Here is a 19,001-nt window from a genome sequence, read left to right as displayed (position 1 = left end):
TGCCAAAAATTTCCATTTTGGTTTCACCTGACCAGAGCACCTTCTTCCACATGTTTGGTGTGTCTCCCAGGTGGCTTGTGGCAAACTTTAAACAACACTTTTTATGGATATCTTTAAGAAATGGCTTTCTTCTTGCCACTCTTCCATAAAGGCCAGATTTGTGCAATATACAACTGATTGTTGTCCTATGGACAGAGTCTCCCACCTCAGCTGTAGATCTCTGCAGTTCATCCAGAGTGATCATGGGCCTCTTGGCTGCATCTCTGATCAGTCTTCTCCTTGTATGAGCTGAAAGTTTAGAGGGACGGCCAGGTCTTGGTAGATTTGCAGTGGTCTGATACTCCTTCCATTTCAATATTATCGCTTGCACAGTGCTCCTTGGGATGTTTAAAGCTTGGGAAATCTTTTTGTATCCAAATCCGGCTTTAAACTTCTTCACAACAGTATCTCGGACCTGCCTGGTGTGTTCCTTGTTCTTCATGATGCTCTCTGCGCTTTTAACAGACCTCTGAGACTATCACAGTGCAGGTGCATTTATATGGAGACTTGATTACACACAGGTGGATTGTATTTATCATCATTAGTCATTTAGGTCAACATTGGATCATTCAGAGATCCTCACTGAACTTCTGGAGAGAGTTTGCTGCACTGAAAGTAAAGGGGCTGAATAATTTAGCACGCCCAATTTTTCAGTTTTTGATTTGTTAAAAAAGTTTGAAATATCCAATAAATGTCGTTCTACTTCATGATTGTGTCCCACTTGTTGTTGATTCTTCACAAAAAAATACAGTTTTATATCTTTATGTTTGAAGCCTGAAATGTGGCAAAGGGTCGCAAAGTTCAAGGGGGCCGAATACTTTCGCAAGGCACTGTTGCTCCCCCAAGTTAGGTAATTTTATGTTTACTGTATTTAGAGCGGGGGGGGGGGGGGGGGGGGGGGCGGGGGAGTACGACCCGCGGGGCACTTCAATCCGGCCTGTGAAACATAAAAAACTTTTTTGTACACTTTTTTTTCTCCCCAATTTCGTGGAATCCAATTGTTAGTTATATTCTTGTCCCATCGCTGCAACTCCCGTACGGACTCAGGAGAGGCGAAGGTCTTAAGCCGTGCATCCTCAGAAACACAACCCAGCCAAGCCGCACTGCTTCTTGACACATTGCCCACTTAACCCGGAAGCCAGCCATACCAATGTGTCAGAGGAAACACTGTACACCTGGCAACCATGTATGCGAACGGCCTGCCACAGGAGTTGCTAGAGCGTGATTGGCCAAGGAAATATTGGCCTGCCAAACCCTCTCCTAACCTGGGCGACGTTGGGCCAGCTGTCAGCCGCCTCATAGGTCTCCCAGTCATGGCCAGCTGTGACACAGCCTGGGATCGAACCCGGGTCTGTAGTTATGCCTCAAGCACTGGAAAGTAGTGCCTTTGACTGCAGTGCCACTCAGGAGGCCTCTGCAAATAGATTTAAACAAACAATTGGTCCCCAAAGACACACGTCACTCCGTTGAATTTCAAAATCCCGATGTGACCCTCTTGCCAAAAAGTTTGCCTACCCCTGATCTAGAGAGAGGTTTAGTTATGCTATAGTTATGCTAGGTATTTGTTTTAACAATTATTGTTTCATTATTATTAGACAGTAGTTTTAAAGATATATTCTTTTTTTATTGTTTTAACTTAGCAATTTTACTGTGTTATCTTCCTTTTTTCATATTATTCTGGTTACTAAGCATTGCTTTTTGTCCATTTTTTGTCCTTTGAAAACAAAATGGTGCATCTCAAGAGATTTCATCCTGAAAACTGTCAAAAAAATAAAGAATTAAACGCTACAGCATTTTAATTGTGCTACCAGAGGTTTTACACACTATAATGCTAATGCTATGTGGTACAGTGGCTTGTGTAAGCATTCATCCCCCTTGGCATTTTTCCTGTTTTGTTGCCTTACAACCTGGAATTAAAATGGATTGTGGCGGGGTTTGTTTAATTTGATTTACACAACATGCCTTACCCCTTTGAAGATGCAAAATATTTTTTTTATTGTGAAACAAACAAGAAATATTACAAAAAAACACAACACTTGAGCATGCATAACTATTCACTCCCCCCCCCCCCCCCAAAGTCAAGATTTTTGCCCATTCTTCAAGGCAAACTGAACCAGCCCCTTCAAGTTGGATGGGTTCCACTGGTGTACAGCAATCTTTAAGTCATACCACAGATTCTCAATTGGATTGAGGTCTGGGCTTTGACTAGGCCATTCCAAGACATTTAAATGTTTCCCCCTGCTTTAGCAGTATGCTTAGGGTTATTGTCCTGCTGGAAGGTGAACCTCTGTCCCAGTCTCAAATCTCTGGAAGACTGAAACAGGAATTTTGCTGTATTTAGCGCCATCCACCATTCCTTCAATTCTGACCAGTTTCCCAGTCCCTACCGATGACAAACATCCCCACAGCATGATGATGCCACCACCATGCTTCACTGTGGGGATGGTGTTGTCACGGTGATGGGAGGGGCTGGGTTTGCGCAAGACATAGCGACTTCCTTGATGGCCAAAAAGCTCAATTTTAGTCTCATCTGACCAGAGTACCTTCTTCCATATGTTTGCGGAGTCTCCCACATGCCTTTTGGCGGACACCAAAGGTGTTTCCTTATTTTTCTCTTTATTTAATGATCGGACCCTTTTTTTCAATTTTCACCTAAAATGACATACTCAAATCTAATTGCCTGTTGTTCAGGCCCTGAAGCAAGGATATGCATATTCTTTGTACCATTTGAAAGGAAACAATTTGAAGTTTTTGGAAATGTGAAAGAAATGTGGGAGAATATAACACAATATGTCTGGTAAAAGATAATAGAAAAGAAGAAAACTATCGTTCGTTTGTATATATTTGGTACAATCATCTTTGAAATGCAAGAGAAAGTCCGTCATTTTTTATTCCAGCCCAGGTGCAATTCACATTTTGGCCACTAGTTTGCAACGGTGTATGTTGTATTAAGACTGCCCAAATGTGCCCAATTTGTTTATTAATTACTTTTCATGTTCAAAATTGTGCACTCTCCTCAAACAATAGCATGATATTATTTCACTGTAATAGCTACAGTAAATTGGACAGTGCAGTTAGATTAACAAGAATGTAAGCTTTCTGCCGATATCAGATATGTCTTTGTACTGGGGAATGTTCTTGTTACTTACAACCTCATGCTAATCGCATAAGCCTACGTTAGGTCAACGGTCCCACAGGAGACCCACCAATCCTGAAGAAGTTTTAAGAAATGGCTTTTTCCTGGCCATTCTTCCGTAAAGCCCCGTCTGTCTTCCGTAAAGCCCCGCCTGTCTTCCGTAAAGCCCCGCCTGTCTTCCGTAAAGCCCAGCTCTGTGGAGTGTACGGCTTAAAGTGGTCCTATGGACAGATACTCCAATCTCCGCTGAAGGGCATTGCAGCTCCTTCAGGGTTATCTTCGGTCTCTTTGTTGTCTCTGATTAATGCCCTCCTTGCCTGGTCGGTAGGTTTTGGTGGGCGGCCCTCTGTTGGCAGGTTTGTTGTGGTGCCATATTCTTTCCATTTTTTGTAATGGAGTTAATGGTGCTCCGTGGGATGTTCAAAGTTTCTGATATTTTTTTATAACCCAAACCTGATCTGTACTTCTCCACAACTTTGTCCCTGACCTGTTTGGAGAGCTCTTTGGTCTTCATAGTGCCACTTGCTTGGTGGTGCCCCTTGCTTAGCGGTGTTGCAGACTCTGGGGCCTTTCAGAACAGGTGTATATATACTGAGATCATGTGACAGATCATGTGACACTTAGATTGCACACAGGTGGACTTTTATTGAAGTAATTATGTGACTTATAAAGATAATTGATTGCACCAGATCTTATTTAGGGGCTTCAAAGCAAAGGGGGTGAAAACATATTTCAGTTTTTAATTTAATTTAAATTAATATCAATTCACCAATTTTGACTATTTTGTGTATGTCCATTACATGAAATCCAAATAAAAATCCATTTAAATTACAGGTTGTAATGCCACAAAATAGAATAAATGCCAAGGGGATGAATACTTTTGCAAGGCACTGTTGCTTGGTAAACAAACTGTAATCATACCCTCATCCCCAGCCTAGACACCCTTTTATAGTACAGTATAAACTTGTAATGATTTGATGATGTCATATGCCTTCTAAACAGATGTCCAATCCAGGGCTTGTCTTGTCAGTGATGAGATGCAGAGAGATGACAGGTCATATATATAACTGCTCTCCTGCCCTCTCTCTGACTGTTAGAGGGGATAGGTGTGAGTGAGGATGTCTCTGCTGTTCTTGTGGTCTCTATCTTCCTCCCTCACACTCAGCCCATCCTCCACCCTAGCCACAGACACAGAGTGTGTTCTGCTGAGTGGCTTTGATCCTGGGTTCGTGGCTGATGGTGACTTTGTCATTGGGGGTATTTTCCCCCTGCACTACAACCAGGAGATGCCAGACGTCAACTACACCTACCAACCAACAGCCGTCAGGTGCAATGGGTGAGTTTTCAGTGTTAACCAGTAATACTCTATTTGATCTGTAACCTCTTTCCTTCATGTAGTTTCCAGTTCTATTTCACTCATTTTATCATCACTTTCTCTTCTGTTTTTTTCCTCCGCTCCCCTCCTCCTCCTCCTCATGTCTCTCACTCTCTCTCCTCATCCTTTCTCCCCTCCTCTCCATCTCTCTCCTTATCCTTCCTCTCCTCCTCATCTTTCTCTCCTCATTCTTCCTCCCCCTCCTCATCTCTCTCTCTCTCATTCTCTCTCTCTCTCTTTCTCTGTGTATTCAGGTTTGATCCGAGGTCTTTCCGCTTTGCTCAGACCATGAGGCTGGCGGTGGAGGAGATCAACCAGAGTGAGCAGCTGCTGCCCAACCACATGCTTGGCTACAAGATCTTTGACTCGTGTGCCTATCCTCTGACAGGGCAGAGGGCTGTTCTGGCAATGTTGAATGGACTGGGCCAGGCTCACACTCACATGTGTTCTGGTGCCTCTCCTCTCCTGGCTGTTATCGGAGAATCCGGTTCTGCTGAGTCTATTGTCGTATCCAGAATCCTGCAGCCCTTTAAAATACCCATGGTAGGGCTCCACTAAGAGTATTTTCCTTTGAATTATTTCACTTATTGATCAACTGCACTCATGATACTTTCTGTACAACCTTTCTGGTTCGTTGTGTTTAAATATGTATATGAAGAGGTCATTTCCAAAAACGCTATATACACTGATTTGTGTTTTTGTTAAATCAGAAGTGATTGCTTATGGGTACATTCATGTGTGTGCAACATATTACTGTTCTCAGATTTTTTTATTGAAAGATTTTAGAAAATGTGTTTATTCGAAAACACTATATAGCCATTGTTTAGCTGCAATGGAATGTACATATCCTGTCTATTTGACTGATATGTGATTGTCTCACTGAGCTATAGATAAATGCACTTACTGTAAGTCACTCTGGATAAGAGCATCTGCTATATGACTAAATTGTAAAATGTAAATGTTTTACTTACAGATCTCATATTACTGTATTTAATTATTATGATTATATATATATATATATATATATATATATATATATATTACTTATGTAAAACCTAGCAGTCCTACTTATTTCTCTGAAAATGAGGCAGATGTATATAATTTAGCAAAAAAACATGATTATTCGTCTCTCTAAAATGAAACCATCAAGTGATAGATTTTAATCAAATAAATGTATCATTAAACAACCCCATACCATGATTAGATAGTGAAAAAACACTGCAATCTCTTTAACCATTTCAGCAATAAAAGCTCATTAGCAATAAAAGCTCATTTACCAACATTTCTGAAAATGTATACGTAGCATTTTGGAAAGAAACTCTTCAAATGAGTGTTCTTGTGTCTGTGTTGTAGAAAGAGTGTTTTACGAACAACGTCTTTCCTCAGATCAGCTACTTCTCGTCGTGCGCGTGCCTCGGTGACAGGAGGAAGTACCCCACCTTCTTCAGAGTAATCCCCAACGATGACTACCAGGTGAAGGCCTGCAATTAAACAAAAAAATATTAGGCAATGATCTCATGAATCTCAGGATTCTTCAGGAAGTATTTCTGAAGTGGATCACCTTGCATTCAACTTAAATGGAGTGAAGCAGAGTATGTTCACTTCCTGGTCTGTTACAACATAGTTTCTGTCTAATCTTCCCTTTCTTTTATCCCAGGTGAAGGCTATGGCTCAGCTGCTGGTACGGTATGACTGGCGCTGGGTGGGGGTGGTGCATGGGGACCATGAATATGGGCACTTTGCCCTACAAGGGCTGCTGAGGGAGCTGAAGGGGACGGGGGTGTGTGTGGCCTACCAGGAGATGATCCCTCTGCTCTACAATCAGCAGAGGGCCCTGGAGATCATAGAGGTATGAAGAGAGGGAGAGAGACTGTTTTGTCCCTGACGCAAATGTGTCTTGCATATTAAAAAAAAAAAACTAGTACTATACAAAATTAAAGGTTATATCTCTCCCTGTCTTCTCTCTCTCTCAATCCTGTCTCCTTCTCTCTCCTTCCTCTCTCCTCTTCTGCCTCCATCTCTCCCACCTTTACCCTCCATTATTTTCTCATCTCTCCCCTCTCGCTCTCTTCTCTCTAGGTCATTCGTAGCTCCACAGCGCGGGTAGTGGTGGTGTTCTCTGCCGAGGGGGAAATGACCCCCTTCCTGAAGGACTACATGGCACAGAACATCACAGGGATCCAGTGGGTTGCCAGCGAGGCCTGGGTCACTGCCTCTCTCTTCACCACCAGCGAGTACTTCCCCTACCTGGGGGGTACCATCGGCTTTGGGATCAGGCAGGGACAAATCCCAGGGCTCTGGGACTACCTGCAGACGGTGAACCCCCGCAGGTACCCCTCTAACCCCCTGGTGCAGCAGCTGTGGGAGGCTCTGTACGGCTGCTCTCCCTCTCTGTCCCCCTCCAGCCCCCTTATGCCCCCCTGTTCAGGGCAGGAGACTCTTCTGGAGCAGCACTCAGCCTACATGAACACTTCCAGCCCCAGAGTGGCCTATAATGTGTACAAGGCTGTGTACGCCATCGCTCACTCACTGCACAACCTCCTCCACTGCCAGGCTGGGGCAGGACCCTTCCACAACCGCTCCTGCGCTCACAGCACCAATGTTCACCCCTGGCAGGTATAGGTATTGTAACTCTCTGTACCGTTTGAAAAAATTATTCCACAGATCATCTGCTGTACCTGTTCAATATCTGTCTTCTCTAGCACATCCATATGTTAATTGACAGCTATAGGGCTTCATACCACTCTGCAAAAAATATCACATATATTTTTTTTCCTGATTTTGAAATGTTTCTTCAAAGCTGCAGCACTATCTACAAGAACTTTCCTTTTACATTTCTGGGGAGGAGGTGAACTTTGACCTGAAAGGGGATTCCATCCCGTATTATGACATCATCAACTGGCAGAGGGGCTCGGGTGGGAACATTGAGTTCATCAACGTCGGTCTGTTCGATGGAGCAAAGGACTCTGGGAAGGAGTTGGTGATCCAGGAGGAGAAGATCGTGTGGGCGGGGCATCAGAGCAAGGCAAGTTGCTCACATTGTGTATTTAACCACATCAGATGCCAACTGTTGACGTTCTGTAGGGTGAGGTGGAGGTAAGTAGGTGGAATGGGATAGTTTGGGATTTGATGAATTACTGTGATTCCAATGTAAGATGCATGTTGGTATTGCAATGTCTCCCTGTCACATAGTGTCAAGTTAAAAATAATAGTAATGAAGACAATACATTTTATGCTAAATGTATACTACTGGTTCACAGTGAACCAGCTTAATCAGTGTTCTCTCTGTGGTGTTCAGCTGGTGGTCTCCGTGTGCAGTGCCAGCTGTGCTCCAGGATCCAGGAAGGCTGTCCGTCGTGGGGAATCTCTGTGCTGCTTTGACTGTGTACCATGTGACAGCGGCAAGATTAGTAATCAGACAGGTGAGGACTCTGATTTACCCTAATCAATATAATGATTTACCTGTAGATTAGTAATCAGACAGGTTAGGACTGATTTAGCCTAATCAATATAATGACTTACCTGTAGATTAGTAATCAGACAGGTTAGGACTGATTTAGCCTAATCAATATAATGACTTACCTGTAGATTATTAATCAGACAGGTTAGGACTGATTTAGCCTAATCAATATAATGACTTACCTGTAGATTAGTAATCAGACAGGTTAGGACTGATTTAGCCTAATCAATATAATGACTTACCTGAAGATTAGTAACCAGACAGGTGAGGACTTATATACCCTAATCAATATAATTACTTACCTGTAGATTAGTAATCAGACAGGTGAGAACTCTGATTTACCCTAATCAATATAATGATTTACCTGTAGATTAGTAATCAGACAGGTGAGAACTCTGATTTACCCTAATCAATACAATGACTTACCTGTAGATTAGTAATCAGACAGGTGAGGACTCTGATTTATGTTAATCAATAGAACAACTTCCTTTTGGTAGATTTTATAAAGTCTCTCTAGATCCAGTTGATTGCATAATTTTTTTACATTTCATTTAACCTTTTTTTAACTAGGCAAGTCAGTTAAGAATAAATTCTTATTTACAATTACAGCCTAGGAACGGTGAGTTAACTGTCTTGATCAGGGGACGAATGACAGATTTTTACCTTGTCAGCTTGGGGATTCGATCTAGCAACTATGCACATCCTGTCCGTGTGTTGTGTTGATGCTGACAGAAAAGGCCTGATGTTGTCCAGCAGCACGTCCTCCTCCAGTCATCTTATTCCTGAAGCCTAAAAGTAATTTTTTGTTTAATAGTGCCAACGGGTAATGGCCCAATTTACCCCAAATTGGTAATGATTTCAAAGAGACACTGTCTGTCAAGCAGTAACACTTTTTATTTTATTATCCCTTAGAAACACAAGAACATTGTTTAAATTCTCCAAAATAAGCATATATGTAAAACATTCCACACGTTAATCGCCACACGTTAATCGTCAAATAAAAAAAAACAACAGATGTTTGTTTTTATCGGATTTTTGGATCAATTTCATCCATGGCCACTAGTGTGTGTTGATAAATGTGATACATTTCATCCACTTGTTATGAACTTGATTTGTTATTCAATCAATGTAGTACTCAGAGGCTGAGAAAATGGCGGTTGAGCTAACCTGATACCGGTACGACCTAAAATGGCCGATAATGGCTCTAAAATTTGACTTTTCGCTCTAACATTTTAAATGCTATGGGCCTATCAACTCAGTTCCAATTGCATATTAAATATCGACTCTGGACTTTGTATAGAGATATTGACTGGAAGCTAAATAAGAAGTTACATTTGAGTTATTCTTTAGTTCTAGTGGCTGCCACACCCCCCTCGCCCAAGGGCCAAATCTAGAGTGGCTCCATATCTGCAATGCATTTGGAAAGTATTCAGGTCCCTTCCCTTGTTTCACATTTTGTTATGTTACAGCCTTGTACTAAAATGGATTAAATATAAAATGTTTCCACATCAATGTACACACAATACCACATAATGACAAATTAAAACAGAAATACCTTATTTACATAAGTATTCAGACCCTGTGCTATGAGACTCGAAATTTAGCTCAGGTGCATCATGTCATTCATCATCCTTGAGATGTTTATACAACTTGGAGTCCCCCTGTGGTAAATTCAATTGATTGGACATGATTTCGAAAGGCACACACCTGTCTATATAAGGTCCCACAGTTGACAGTGCACTTCAGAGCAAAATACTAGCCATGAGTTCGAAGGAATTGCCCGTAGAGCTCCGAGATAGGATCGTGTCGAGGTACAGATCTGTCGAAGGGTACCAAAACATTTCTGGTCTGCAAGAACACAGTGGTCTCCATCATTCTTAAATGGAAGAAGTTCGAAACCAGCAACAATCTTCCTAGAGCTGGCCGCTCGGCCAAACTGAGCAATTGGGGAAGAAGGGCCTTGGTCAGGGTGGTGAACAAGAACCCGATGGTCTCTCTGACAGAGCTCCAGAGTTCCTCTGTGGAGATTGGAGAACCTTCCAGAAGGACAACCATCTCTCCAGCAATCCACCAATCAGACCTTTATGTGGCCAGACTGAAGCCACTCCTCATTAAAAGGATCTTCTCAGGACCTCAGACTGGGATGAAGGTTCACCTTCCAACAGGACAACGACCCTAAGCACACAGCCAAGTCAGGTAGTGGCTTTGGCGCAAGTCTCTGAATGTCCTTGAGTGGCCTAGCCAGAGCCCGGACTTGAACGCCATCGAACATCTCTTGAGAGACCTGAAAATAGCTGTGCAGCTACGCTCCCCATCCAACCTGACAGAGCTTGTGATGATCTGCAGAGAAGAATTGGAGAAACTCCCCAAAAACAGGTGTGCCAAGGTTGTAGCGCCATACCCCAAAAAACTTGAAGCTGTAATCCCTGCCAAAGGTGCTTCAACAAAGTACTGAGTAAAGGGAATAGTGAATACTTAGTGAATACTGATTCTTGCATTTTTTTAAAAATGAATACACTTGCAAAACTGTCAAATCTGTTTTTGCTTTCTCATTATAGGGTATTGTCTATAGATTAATGAGTGGAAAAATACATTTAATCAATTTTAGAATAAGGCTGTAATGTAACAAAATGTGAAAAAAGTCAAGAGATCTGAATACATTCTGAATACACTGTATATCTTTTCAGGGTACATACATCTACTTCTCTGTGCCAAATGCTCTGTCACAAAGTTGAACATTTAGTCAACATTTTCAGCTTAGCCACTGTGCACCAATAGTATACAAAATATAATATTTTTCATTTCCCTGTATTAACGTTTCTCTGTATGAAAAAAACAGGTTTTGAAGTTATGACAATTTACTCTTGTTGGTGTTTTAAGACTTATGATCTGTACACCAGTTCCACATCTGCTACCAAATGTCACTTACCTGTAGGATATCGCCTGACTGCATCACATACCCATCAATGATAAATTCATATTCTCTTTCTCTCTGTTTTTCTGTATAGATTCTATAGACTGCACAGAATGTCCCGAGGACTACTGGTCAAACGCTGATGGAACAATGTGCATCCCCAAAGTGGTGGAGTTCCTTTCCCATGATGCAATGGGGATAGCCCTGACGGTGATCGCTGTAGTGGGCGCCTGTCTGACCGTGTCCATGCTGGCAGTCTTCCTCCATCACAGGACCACTCCCATCGTCCGCGTCAACAACTCTGAACTGAGTTTCTTTATCCTTCTCTCCCTGACTCTGTGCTTCCTGTGTGCGCTGATGTTCATCGGGGAGCCCACCTCCTGGTCCTGCATGCTGCGCCACACCGCCTTCAGCATCACCTTCTCCCTCTGCATCTCCTGCATCCTGGGCAAGACTCTGGTGGTCCTGGCAGCCTTCACTGCCGCCAGGCCTGGGAACAACATTATGAAGTGGCTGGGGCCCAAACAGCAGAGGGCCATCATATTCTCCTGCACCCTGGTTCAGGTGCTGATCTGTGCTGCCTGGCTCATGGCTGCCCCTCCCTACCCCTCCAAAAATATCCAGGACCAACGCTCTAAGATCATTCTGGAGTGCAGTGTGGGCTCCCAACTGGCCTTCTGGTGCGTTCTGGGATACATCGGCCTCTTGGCCTGTCTGTGCTTGATCCTGGCTTTTCTGGCCCGGAAACTGCCAGGCAACTTTAATGAGGCCAAGTTCATCACCTTCAGCATGCTGATCTTCTGTGCCGTGTGGATCTCCTTCATCCCTGCCTACGTAAGCTCTCCTGGGAAGTACACAGTAGCTGTAGAGATCTTTGCCATCCTGGCCTCCAGCTTTGGGCTGCTGTTCTGTCTGTTTGCTCCAACGTGTTACATCATCCTCCTGAAGCCAGAGAAGAACACTAAACAACATCTCATGGGGAAGAAATAAAATGCATAGATTAATGAAGACACATTTATTTTGTCATAGTTCTCAGTTTACTTTTGACCTACTGTAAACCCAGAAATGAAATAGATGTTTATAGTGTCTTTGGGACATGTGGCAAGCTAGAAATTGTACTTTATTAGTTGAATTACTGTACCATTTTCCTGATCAAAGATATAGCTCCTTCAATCCGGCCTGTGAAACATAAAAAACTTTTTTGTACACTTTTTTCTCCCCAATTTCATGGAATCCAATTGTTAGTTATATTCTTGTCCCATCGCTGCAACTCCCGTACGGACTCAGGAGAGGCGAAGGTCTTAAGCCGTGCGTCCTCAAACACAACCCAGCCAAGCCGCACAGCTTCTTGACACATTGCCCACTTAACCCACTTAACCCGGAAGCCAGCCATACGTGTGTCAGAGGAAACACTGTGCACATTGCTAGAGCGCGATTGGCCAAGAAAATATTGGCCTGCCAAACCCTCTCCTAACCCGGGCGACGCTGGGCCAGGTGTGCGCCGCCTCATAGGTCTCCCAGTCATGGCCAGCTGTGACACAGCCTGGGATCGAACCCAGGTCTGTAGTGATGCCTCAAGCACTGCGAAGTAGTACCTTTGACTGCAGCGCCACTCAGGAGGCCTCTGCAAATAGATTTAAACAAACAATTGGTCCCCAAAGACACACGTCACTCCGTTGAATTTCAAAATCCCGATGTGACCCTCTTGCCAAAAAGTTTCCCTACCCCTGATCTAGAGAGAGGTTTAGTTATGCTATAGTTATGCTACATTTTTGTTTTAACAATTTGTTGGAGGAAATTATAGTTGAAATGATTAATTATGTATACATTTAAATTAGAACCATCAATTTTAATACTATTATGTTGTGGTATGAAATGTATGGGTTTTTAGTTAAACTAGGACTGAAAATGTAGGTAAAACGAATGAATTGTCTGTACCTTGTGGGTTTAAGGGAGAAGGAGGGTATATCTCTTTAGACAGATAAGAATGTTCTTTGATGTTCCATTAGTGGAGAAGAGTATATCTTTTAGACAGATTGGAATATTTGCTTTATGAGGGGAGTAGGAGACAATCTCCAGACCTGAAGACACTGCGCTATTGTGTGGGATCGAAAAAAATATGAGAACTGATGACGTCATTTTTATCTTCTCTTCAAAATGTAATGTTCTTTGTATTTTGGACCTGTACTCATTAAGAATAAATGCTGAACTTAATTTTAAGACTGATCTCTCGCTATTTCATGCAAATGATAATCCTACAAATTATGAAATAGAGTGTGAATTTGATTTTGGCTACAAAACATATAGGAATTTAGAATTCCTCTAATACAATTATTGTTTCATTATCTTGTTATGTGTTGTGTTATCTTCCTTTTTTCATATTATTCTGGTTACTAAGCATTGCTTTTTGTCCATTTTTTGTCCTTTGAAAACAAAATGGTGCATCTCAAGGGATTTCATCCTGAAAACTGTCAAAAACATAAAGAATTAAACGCTACAGCATTTTAATTGTGCTACCAGAGGTTTTACACACTATAATGCTAATGCTATGTGGTACAGTGGCTTGTGTAAGCATTCATCCCCCTTGGCATTTTTCCTGTTTTGTTGCCTTACAACCTGGAATTAAAATGGATTGTGGCGGGGTTTGTTTAATTTGATTTACACAACATGCCTTACCCCTTTGAAGATGCAAAATATTTTTTTATTGTGAAACAAACAAGAAATATTACAAAAAAACACAACACTTGAGCATGCATAACTATTCACTCCCCCCCCCCCCCACCAAAGTCAAGATTTTTGCCCATTCTTCAAGGCAAACTGAACCAGCCCCTTCAAGTTGGATGGGTTCCACTGGTGTACAGCAATCTTTAAGTCATACCACAGATTCTCAATTGGATTGAGGTCTGGGCTTTGACTAGGCCATTCCAAGACATTTAAATGTGTCCCCTTAAACCACACAAGTGTTGCTTTACCAGTATGCTTAGGGTTATTGTCCTGCTGGAAGGTGAACCTCCGTCCCAGTCTCAAATCTCTGGAAGACTGAAACAGGATTTTTGCTGTATTTAGCGCCATCCACCATTCCTTCAATTCTGACCAGTTTCCCAGTCCCTACCGATGACAAACATCCCCACAGCATGATGATGCCACCACCATGCTTCACTGTGGGGAGGTGTTGTCGCGGTGATGGGAGGGGCTGGGTTTTCGCAAGACATAGCGACTTCCTTGATGGCCAAAAAGCTCAATTTTAGTCTCATCTGACCAGAGTACCTTCTTCCGTATGTTTGCGGAGTCTCCCACATGCCTTTTGGCGGACACCAAAGGTGTTTACTTATTTTTCTCTTTAATTAATGATCGGACCCTTCACCTAAAATGACACTCCCAAATCTAATTGCCTGTAGTTCCGGCCCTGAAGCAAGGATATGCATATTCTTGGTACCATTTGAAAGGAAACACTTTGAAGTTTTTGGAAATGTGAAAGAAATGTGGGAGAATATAACACAATATATCTGGTAAAAGATAATACAAAGAAAAAAACAATTGTTCGTTTGTATATATTTGGTATAATATATAATAATAATAATAATAATATTTTATTCCTGCCCAGGTGCAATTCAGAATTTGGCCACTAGATGGAAACAGTGTATGTGCAAAGTTTTAGAATGATCCAATGAACCGTTCAAAATGTTGTATTAAGACTGCCCAAATGTGCCTAATTTGTTTATTAATTACTTTTCATGTTCAAAATGTTGTATTAAGACTGCCCAAATGTGCCTAATTTGTTTATTAATTACTTTTCATGTTCAAAATGTTGTATTAAGACTGCCCAAATGTGCCTAATTTGTTTATTAATTACTTTTCATGTTCAAAATGTTGTATTAAGACTGCCCAAATGTGCCTAATTTGTTTATTAATTACTTTTCATGTTCAAAATGTTGTATTAAGACTGCCCAAATGTGCCTAATTTGTTTATTAATTACTTTTCATGTTCAAAATGTTGTATTAAGACTGCCCAAATGTGCCTAATTTGTTTATTAATTACTTTTCATGTTCAAAATGTTGTATTAAGACTGCCCAAATGTGCCTAATTTGTTTATTAATTACTTTTCATGTTCAAAATGTTGTATTAAGACTGCCCAAATGTGCCTAATTTGTTTATTAATTACTTTTCATGTTCAAAATGTTGTATTAAGACTGCCCAAATGTGCCTAATTTGTTTATTAATTACTTTTCATGTTCAAAATGTTGTATTAAGACTGCCCAAATGTGCCTAATTTGTTTATTAATTACTTTTCATGTTCAAAATGTTGTATTAAGACTGCCCAAATGTGCCTAATTTGTTTATTAATTACTTTTCATGTTCAAAATGTTGTATTAAGACTGCCCAAATGTGCCTAATTTGTTTATTAATTACTTTTCATGTTCAAAATGTTGTATTAAGACTGCCCAAATGTGCCTAATTTGTTTATTAATTACTTTTCATGTTCAAAATGTTGTATTAAGACTGCCAAAATGTGCCTAATTTGTTTATTAATTATTTTTCATGTTCAAAATGTTGTATTATGACTGCCCAAATGTGCCTAATTTGTTTATTAATTACTTTTCATGTTCAAATTGTTGTATTAAGACTGCCCAAATGTGCCTAATTTGTTTATTAATTACTTTTCATGTTCAAAATGTTGTATTAAGACTGCCCAAATGTGCCTAATTTGTTTATTAATTACTTTTCATGTTCAAAATGTTGTATTAAGACTGCCCAAATGTGCCTAATTTGTTTATTAATTACTTTTCATGTTCAAAATGTTGTATTAAGACTGCCCAAATGTGCCCAATTTGTTTATTAATTACTTTTCATGTTCAAAATGTTATATTAAGACTGCCCAAATGTGCCCAATTTGTTTATTAATTACTTTTCATGTTCAAAATTGTGCGCTCTCCTCAAACAATAGCATGGTATTATTTCACTGTAATAGCTACAGTCAATTGGACAGTGCAGTTAGATTAACAAGAATTTAAGCTTTCTGCCAATATCAGATATGTCTTTGTACTGGAAAATGTTCTTGTTACTTACAACCTCATGCTAATCGCATAAGCCTACGTTAGCTCAACCGTCCCACAGGAGACCCACCAATCCTGAAGAAGTTTTAAGAAATGGCTTTTTCCTGGCCATTCTTCCGTAAAGCCCCGCCGGTCTTCCGTAAAGCCCCGCCTGTCTTCCGTAAAGCCCAGCTCTGTGGTGTGTATGGCTTAAAAAGTGGTCCTATGGACAGATACTCCAATCTACGCTGAAGAGCATTGCAGCTCCTTCAGGGTTATCTTCGGTCTCTTTGTTGTCTCTGATTAAAGCCCTCCTTGCCTGGTCGGTAGGTTTTGGTGGGCGGCCCTCTGTTGGCAGGTTTGTTGTGGTGCCATATTCTTTCCATTTTTTATAATGGATTTAATGGTGCTCCGTGGGATTTTTTTATAACCCAACCCTGATCTGTACTTCTCCACAACTTTGTCCCTGACCTGTTTGGAGAGCTCTTTGGTCTTCATAGTGCCACTTGCTTGGTGGTGCCCCTTGCTTAGCGGTGTTGCAGACTCTGGGGCCTTTCAGAACAGGTGTATATATACTGAGATCATGTGACAGATCATGTGACAATTAGATTGCACACAGGTGGACTTTTATTGAAGTAATTATGTGACTTATAAAGATAATTGATTGCACCAGATCTTATTTAGGGGCTTCAAAGCAAAGGGGGTGAAAACATATTTCAGTTTTTAATTTAATTTAAATTAATATCAATTCACCAATTTTGACTATTTTGTGTATGTCCATTACATGAAATCCAAATAAAAATCCATTTAAATTACAGGTTGTAATGCCACAAAATAGAATAAATGCCAAGGGGATGAATACTTTTGCAAGGCACTGTTGCTTGGTAAACAAACTGTAATCATACCCTCATCCCCAGCCTAGACACCCTTTTATAGTACAGTATAAACTTGTAATGATTTGATGATGTCATAAGCCTTCTAAACAGATGTCCAATCCAGGGCTTGTCTTGTCAGTGATGAGATGCAGAGAGACGACAGGTCATATATATAACTGCTCTCCTGCCCTCTCTCTGACTGTTAGAGGGGATAGGTGTGAGTGAGGATGTCTCTGCTGTTCTTGTGGTCTCTATCTTCCTCCCTCACACTCAGCCCATCCTCCACCCTAGCCACAGACACAGAGTGTGTTCTGCTGAGTGGCTTTGATCCTGGGTTCGTGGCTGATGGTGACTTTGTCATTGGGGGTATTTTCCCCCTGCACTACAACCAGGAGATGCCAGACGTCAACTACACCTACCAACCAACAGCCGTCAGGTGCAATGGGTGAGTTTTCAGTGTTAACCAGTAATACTCTATTTGATCTGTAACCTCTTTCCTTCATGTAGTTTCCAGTTCTATTTCACTCCTTTTATCATCACTTTCTCCTCTGTTTTTTTCCTCCCCTCCCCTCCTCCTCCTCATGTCTCTCATTCTCTCTCCTCATCCTTCCTCCCCTCCTCTCCATCTCTCTCCTTATCCTTTCTCCCCTCCTCTCCATCTCTCTCCTTATCCTCCCCCTCCTCATCTCTCTCTCTCTCATTCTCTCTCTCTCTCTTTCTCTGTGTATCCAGGTTTGATCCGAGAGCTTTCCGCTGGGCTCAGACCATGAGGCTGGCGGTGGAGGAGATCAACCAGAGTGAGCAGCTGCTGCCCAACCACATGCTTGGCTACAAGATCTTTGACTCGTGTGCCTATCCTCTGACAGGGCAGAGGGCTGCTCTGGCAATGTTGAATGGACTGGGCCAGGCTCACACTCACATGTGTTCTGGTGCCTCTCCTCTCCTGGCTGTTATCGGAGAATCCGGTTCTGCTCAGTCTATTGTCGTATCCAGAATCCTGCAGCCCTTTAAAATACCCATGGTAGGGCTCCACTAAGAGTATTTTCCTTTGAATTATTTCACTTATTGATCAACTGCACTCATGATACTTTCTGTACAACCTTTCTGGTTCTCTGTGTTAAAATATGTATATGAAGAGGTCATTTCCAAAAACGCTATATACACTGATTTGTGTTTTTGTTAAATCAGAAGTGATTGCTTATGGGTACATTCATGTGTGTGCAACATATTACTGTTCTCAGATTTTTTTATTGAAAGATTTTAGAAAATGTGTTAATTCGAAAAACACTATATAGCCATTGTTTAGCTGCAATGGAATGTACATATCCTGTCTATTTGACTGTGATATGTGATTGTCTCACTGAGCTATAGATAAATGCACTTACTGTAAGTCACTCTGGATAAGAGCATCTGCTATATGACTAAATTGTAAAATGTAAATGTTTTACTTACAGATCTCATATTACTGTATTTAATTATTATGATTATATATATATATATATATATATATATATATATTACTTATGTAAAACCTAGCAGTCCTACTTATTTATCTGAAAATGAGGCAGATGTGTATCATTTAGCAAAAAAACATGATTATTTGTCTCTCTGAAATGAAACCATCAAGTGATAGATTCTAAACAAATAAATGTATCATTAAACAACCCCATACCATGATTAGATAGTGAAAAAACACAGCAATCTCTTTAACCATTTCAGCAATAAAAGCTCATTTACCAACATTTCTGAAAATGTATACGTAGCATTTTGGAAAGAAACTCTTCAAATGAGTGTTCTTGTGTCTGTGTTGTAGAAAGAATGAGTGTTTTACGAACAACGTCTTTCCTCAGATCAGCTACTTCTCGTCGTGCGCGTGCCTCGGTGACAGGAGGAAGTACCCAACCTTCTTCAGAGTAATCCCCAACGATGACTACCAGGTGAAGGCCTGCAATTAAATTTAAAAAAGGATTAGGCAATGATCTCATGAATCTCAGGATTCTTCAGGAAGTATTTCTGAAGTGGATCACCTTGCATTCAACTTAAATGGAGTGAAGCAGAGTATGTTCACTTCCTGGTCTGTTACAACATAGTTTCTGTTTAATCTTCCCTTTCTTCTATCCCAGGTGAAGGCTATGGCTCAGCTGCTGGTACGGTATGACTGGCGCTGG

The 19,001-nt window shown here is 41.1% G+C and overlaps 1 protein-coding gene across 1 annotated transcript; it reads left to right on the top strand.

The window, feature by feature from the left end:
* Positions 1-1,223: 1,223 nt before the first annotated feature.
* LOC110508045 (extracellular calcium-sensing receptor-like) lies at positions 1,224-13,138 on the top strand. The gene is made up of 9 exons (XM_090223898.1): positions 1,224-1,417; positions 4,341-4,511; positions 4,805-5,093; positions 5,904-6,023; positions 6,208-6,399; positions 6,630-7,166; positions 7,351-7,575; positions 7,849-7,972; positions 11,019-13,138. The coding sequence occupies exons 1-9, from the start codon at positions 1,224-1,226 to the stop codon at positions 11,912-11,914; spliced, it is 2,748 nt and encodes a 915-aa protein (XP_090080024.1). The 3' UTR covers positions 11,915-13,138.
* Positions 13,139-19,001: the final 5,863 nt, after the last annotated feature.

Source organism: Oncorhynchus mykiss, chromosome 27, assembly GCF_057628025.1.
Source record: "Oncorhynchus mykiss isolate SJ-2025 chromosome 27, ASM5762802v1, whole genome shotgun sequence".
Taxonomy (NCBI): Eukaryota; Metazoa; Chordata; class Actinopteri; order Salmoniformes; family Salmonidae; genus Oncorhynchus; species Oncorhynchus mykiss.
This window is presented reverse-complemented; position numbering and strand designations above follow the sequence as displayed.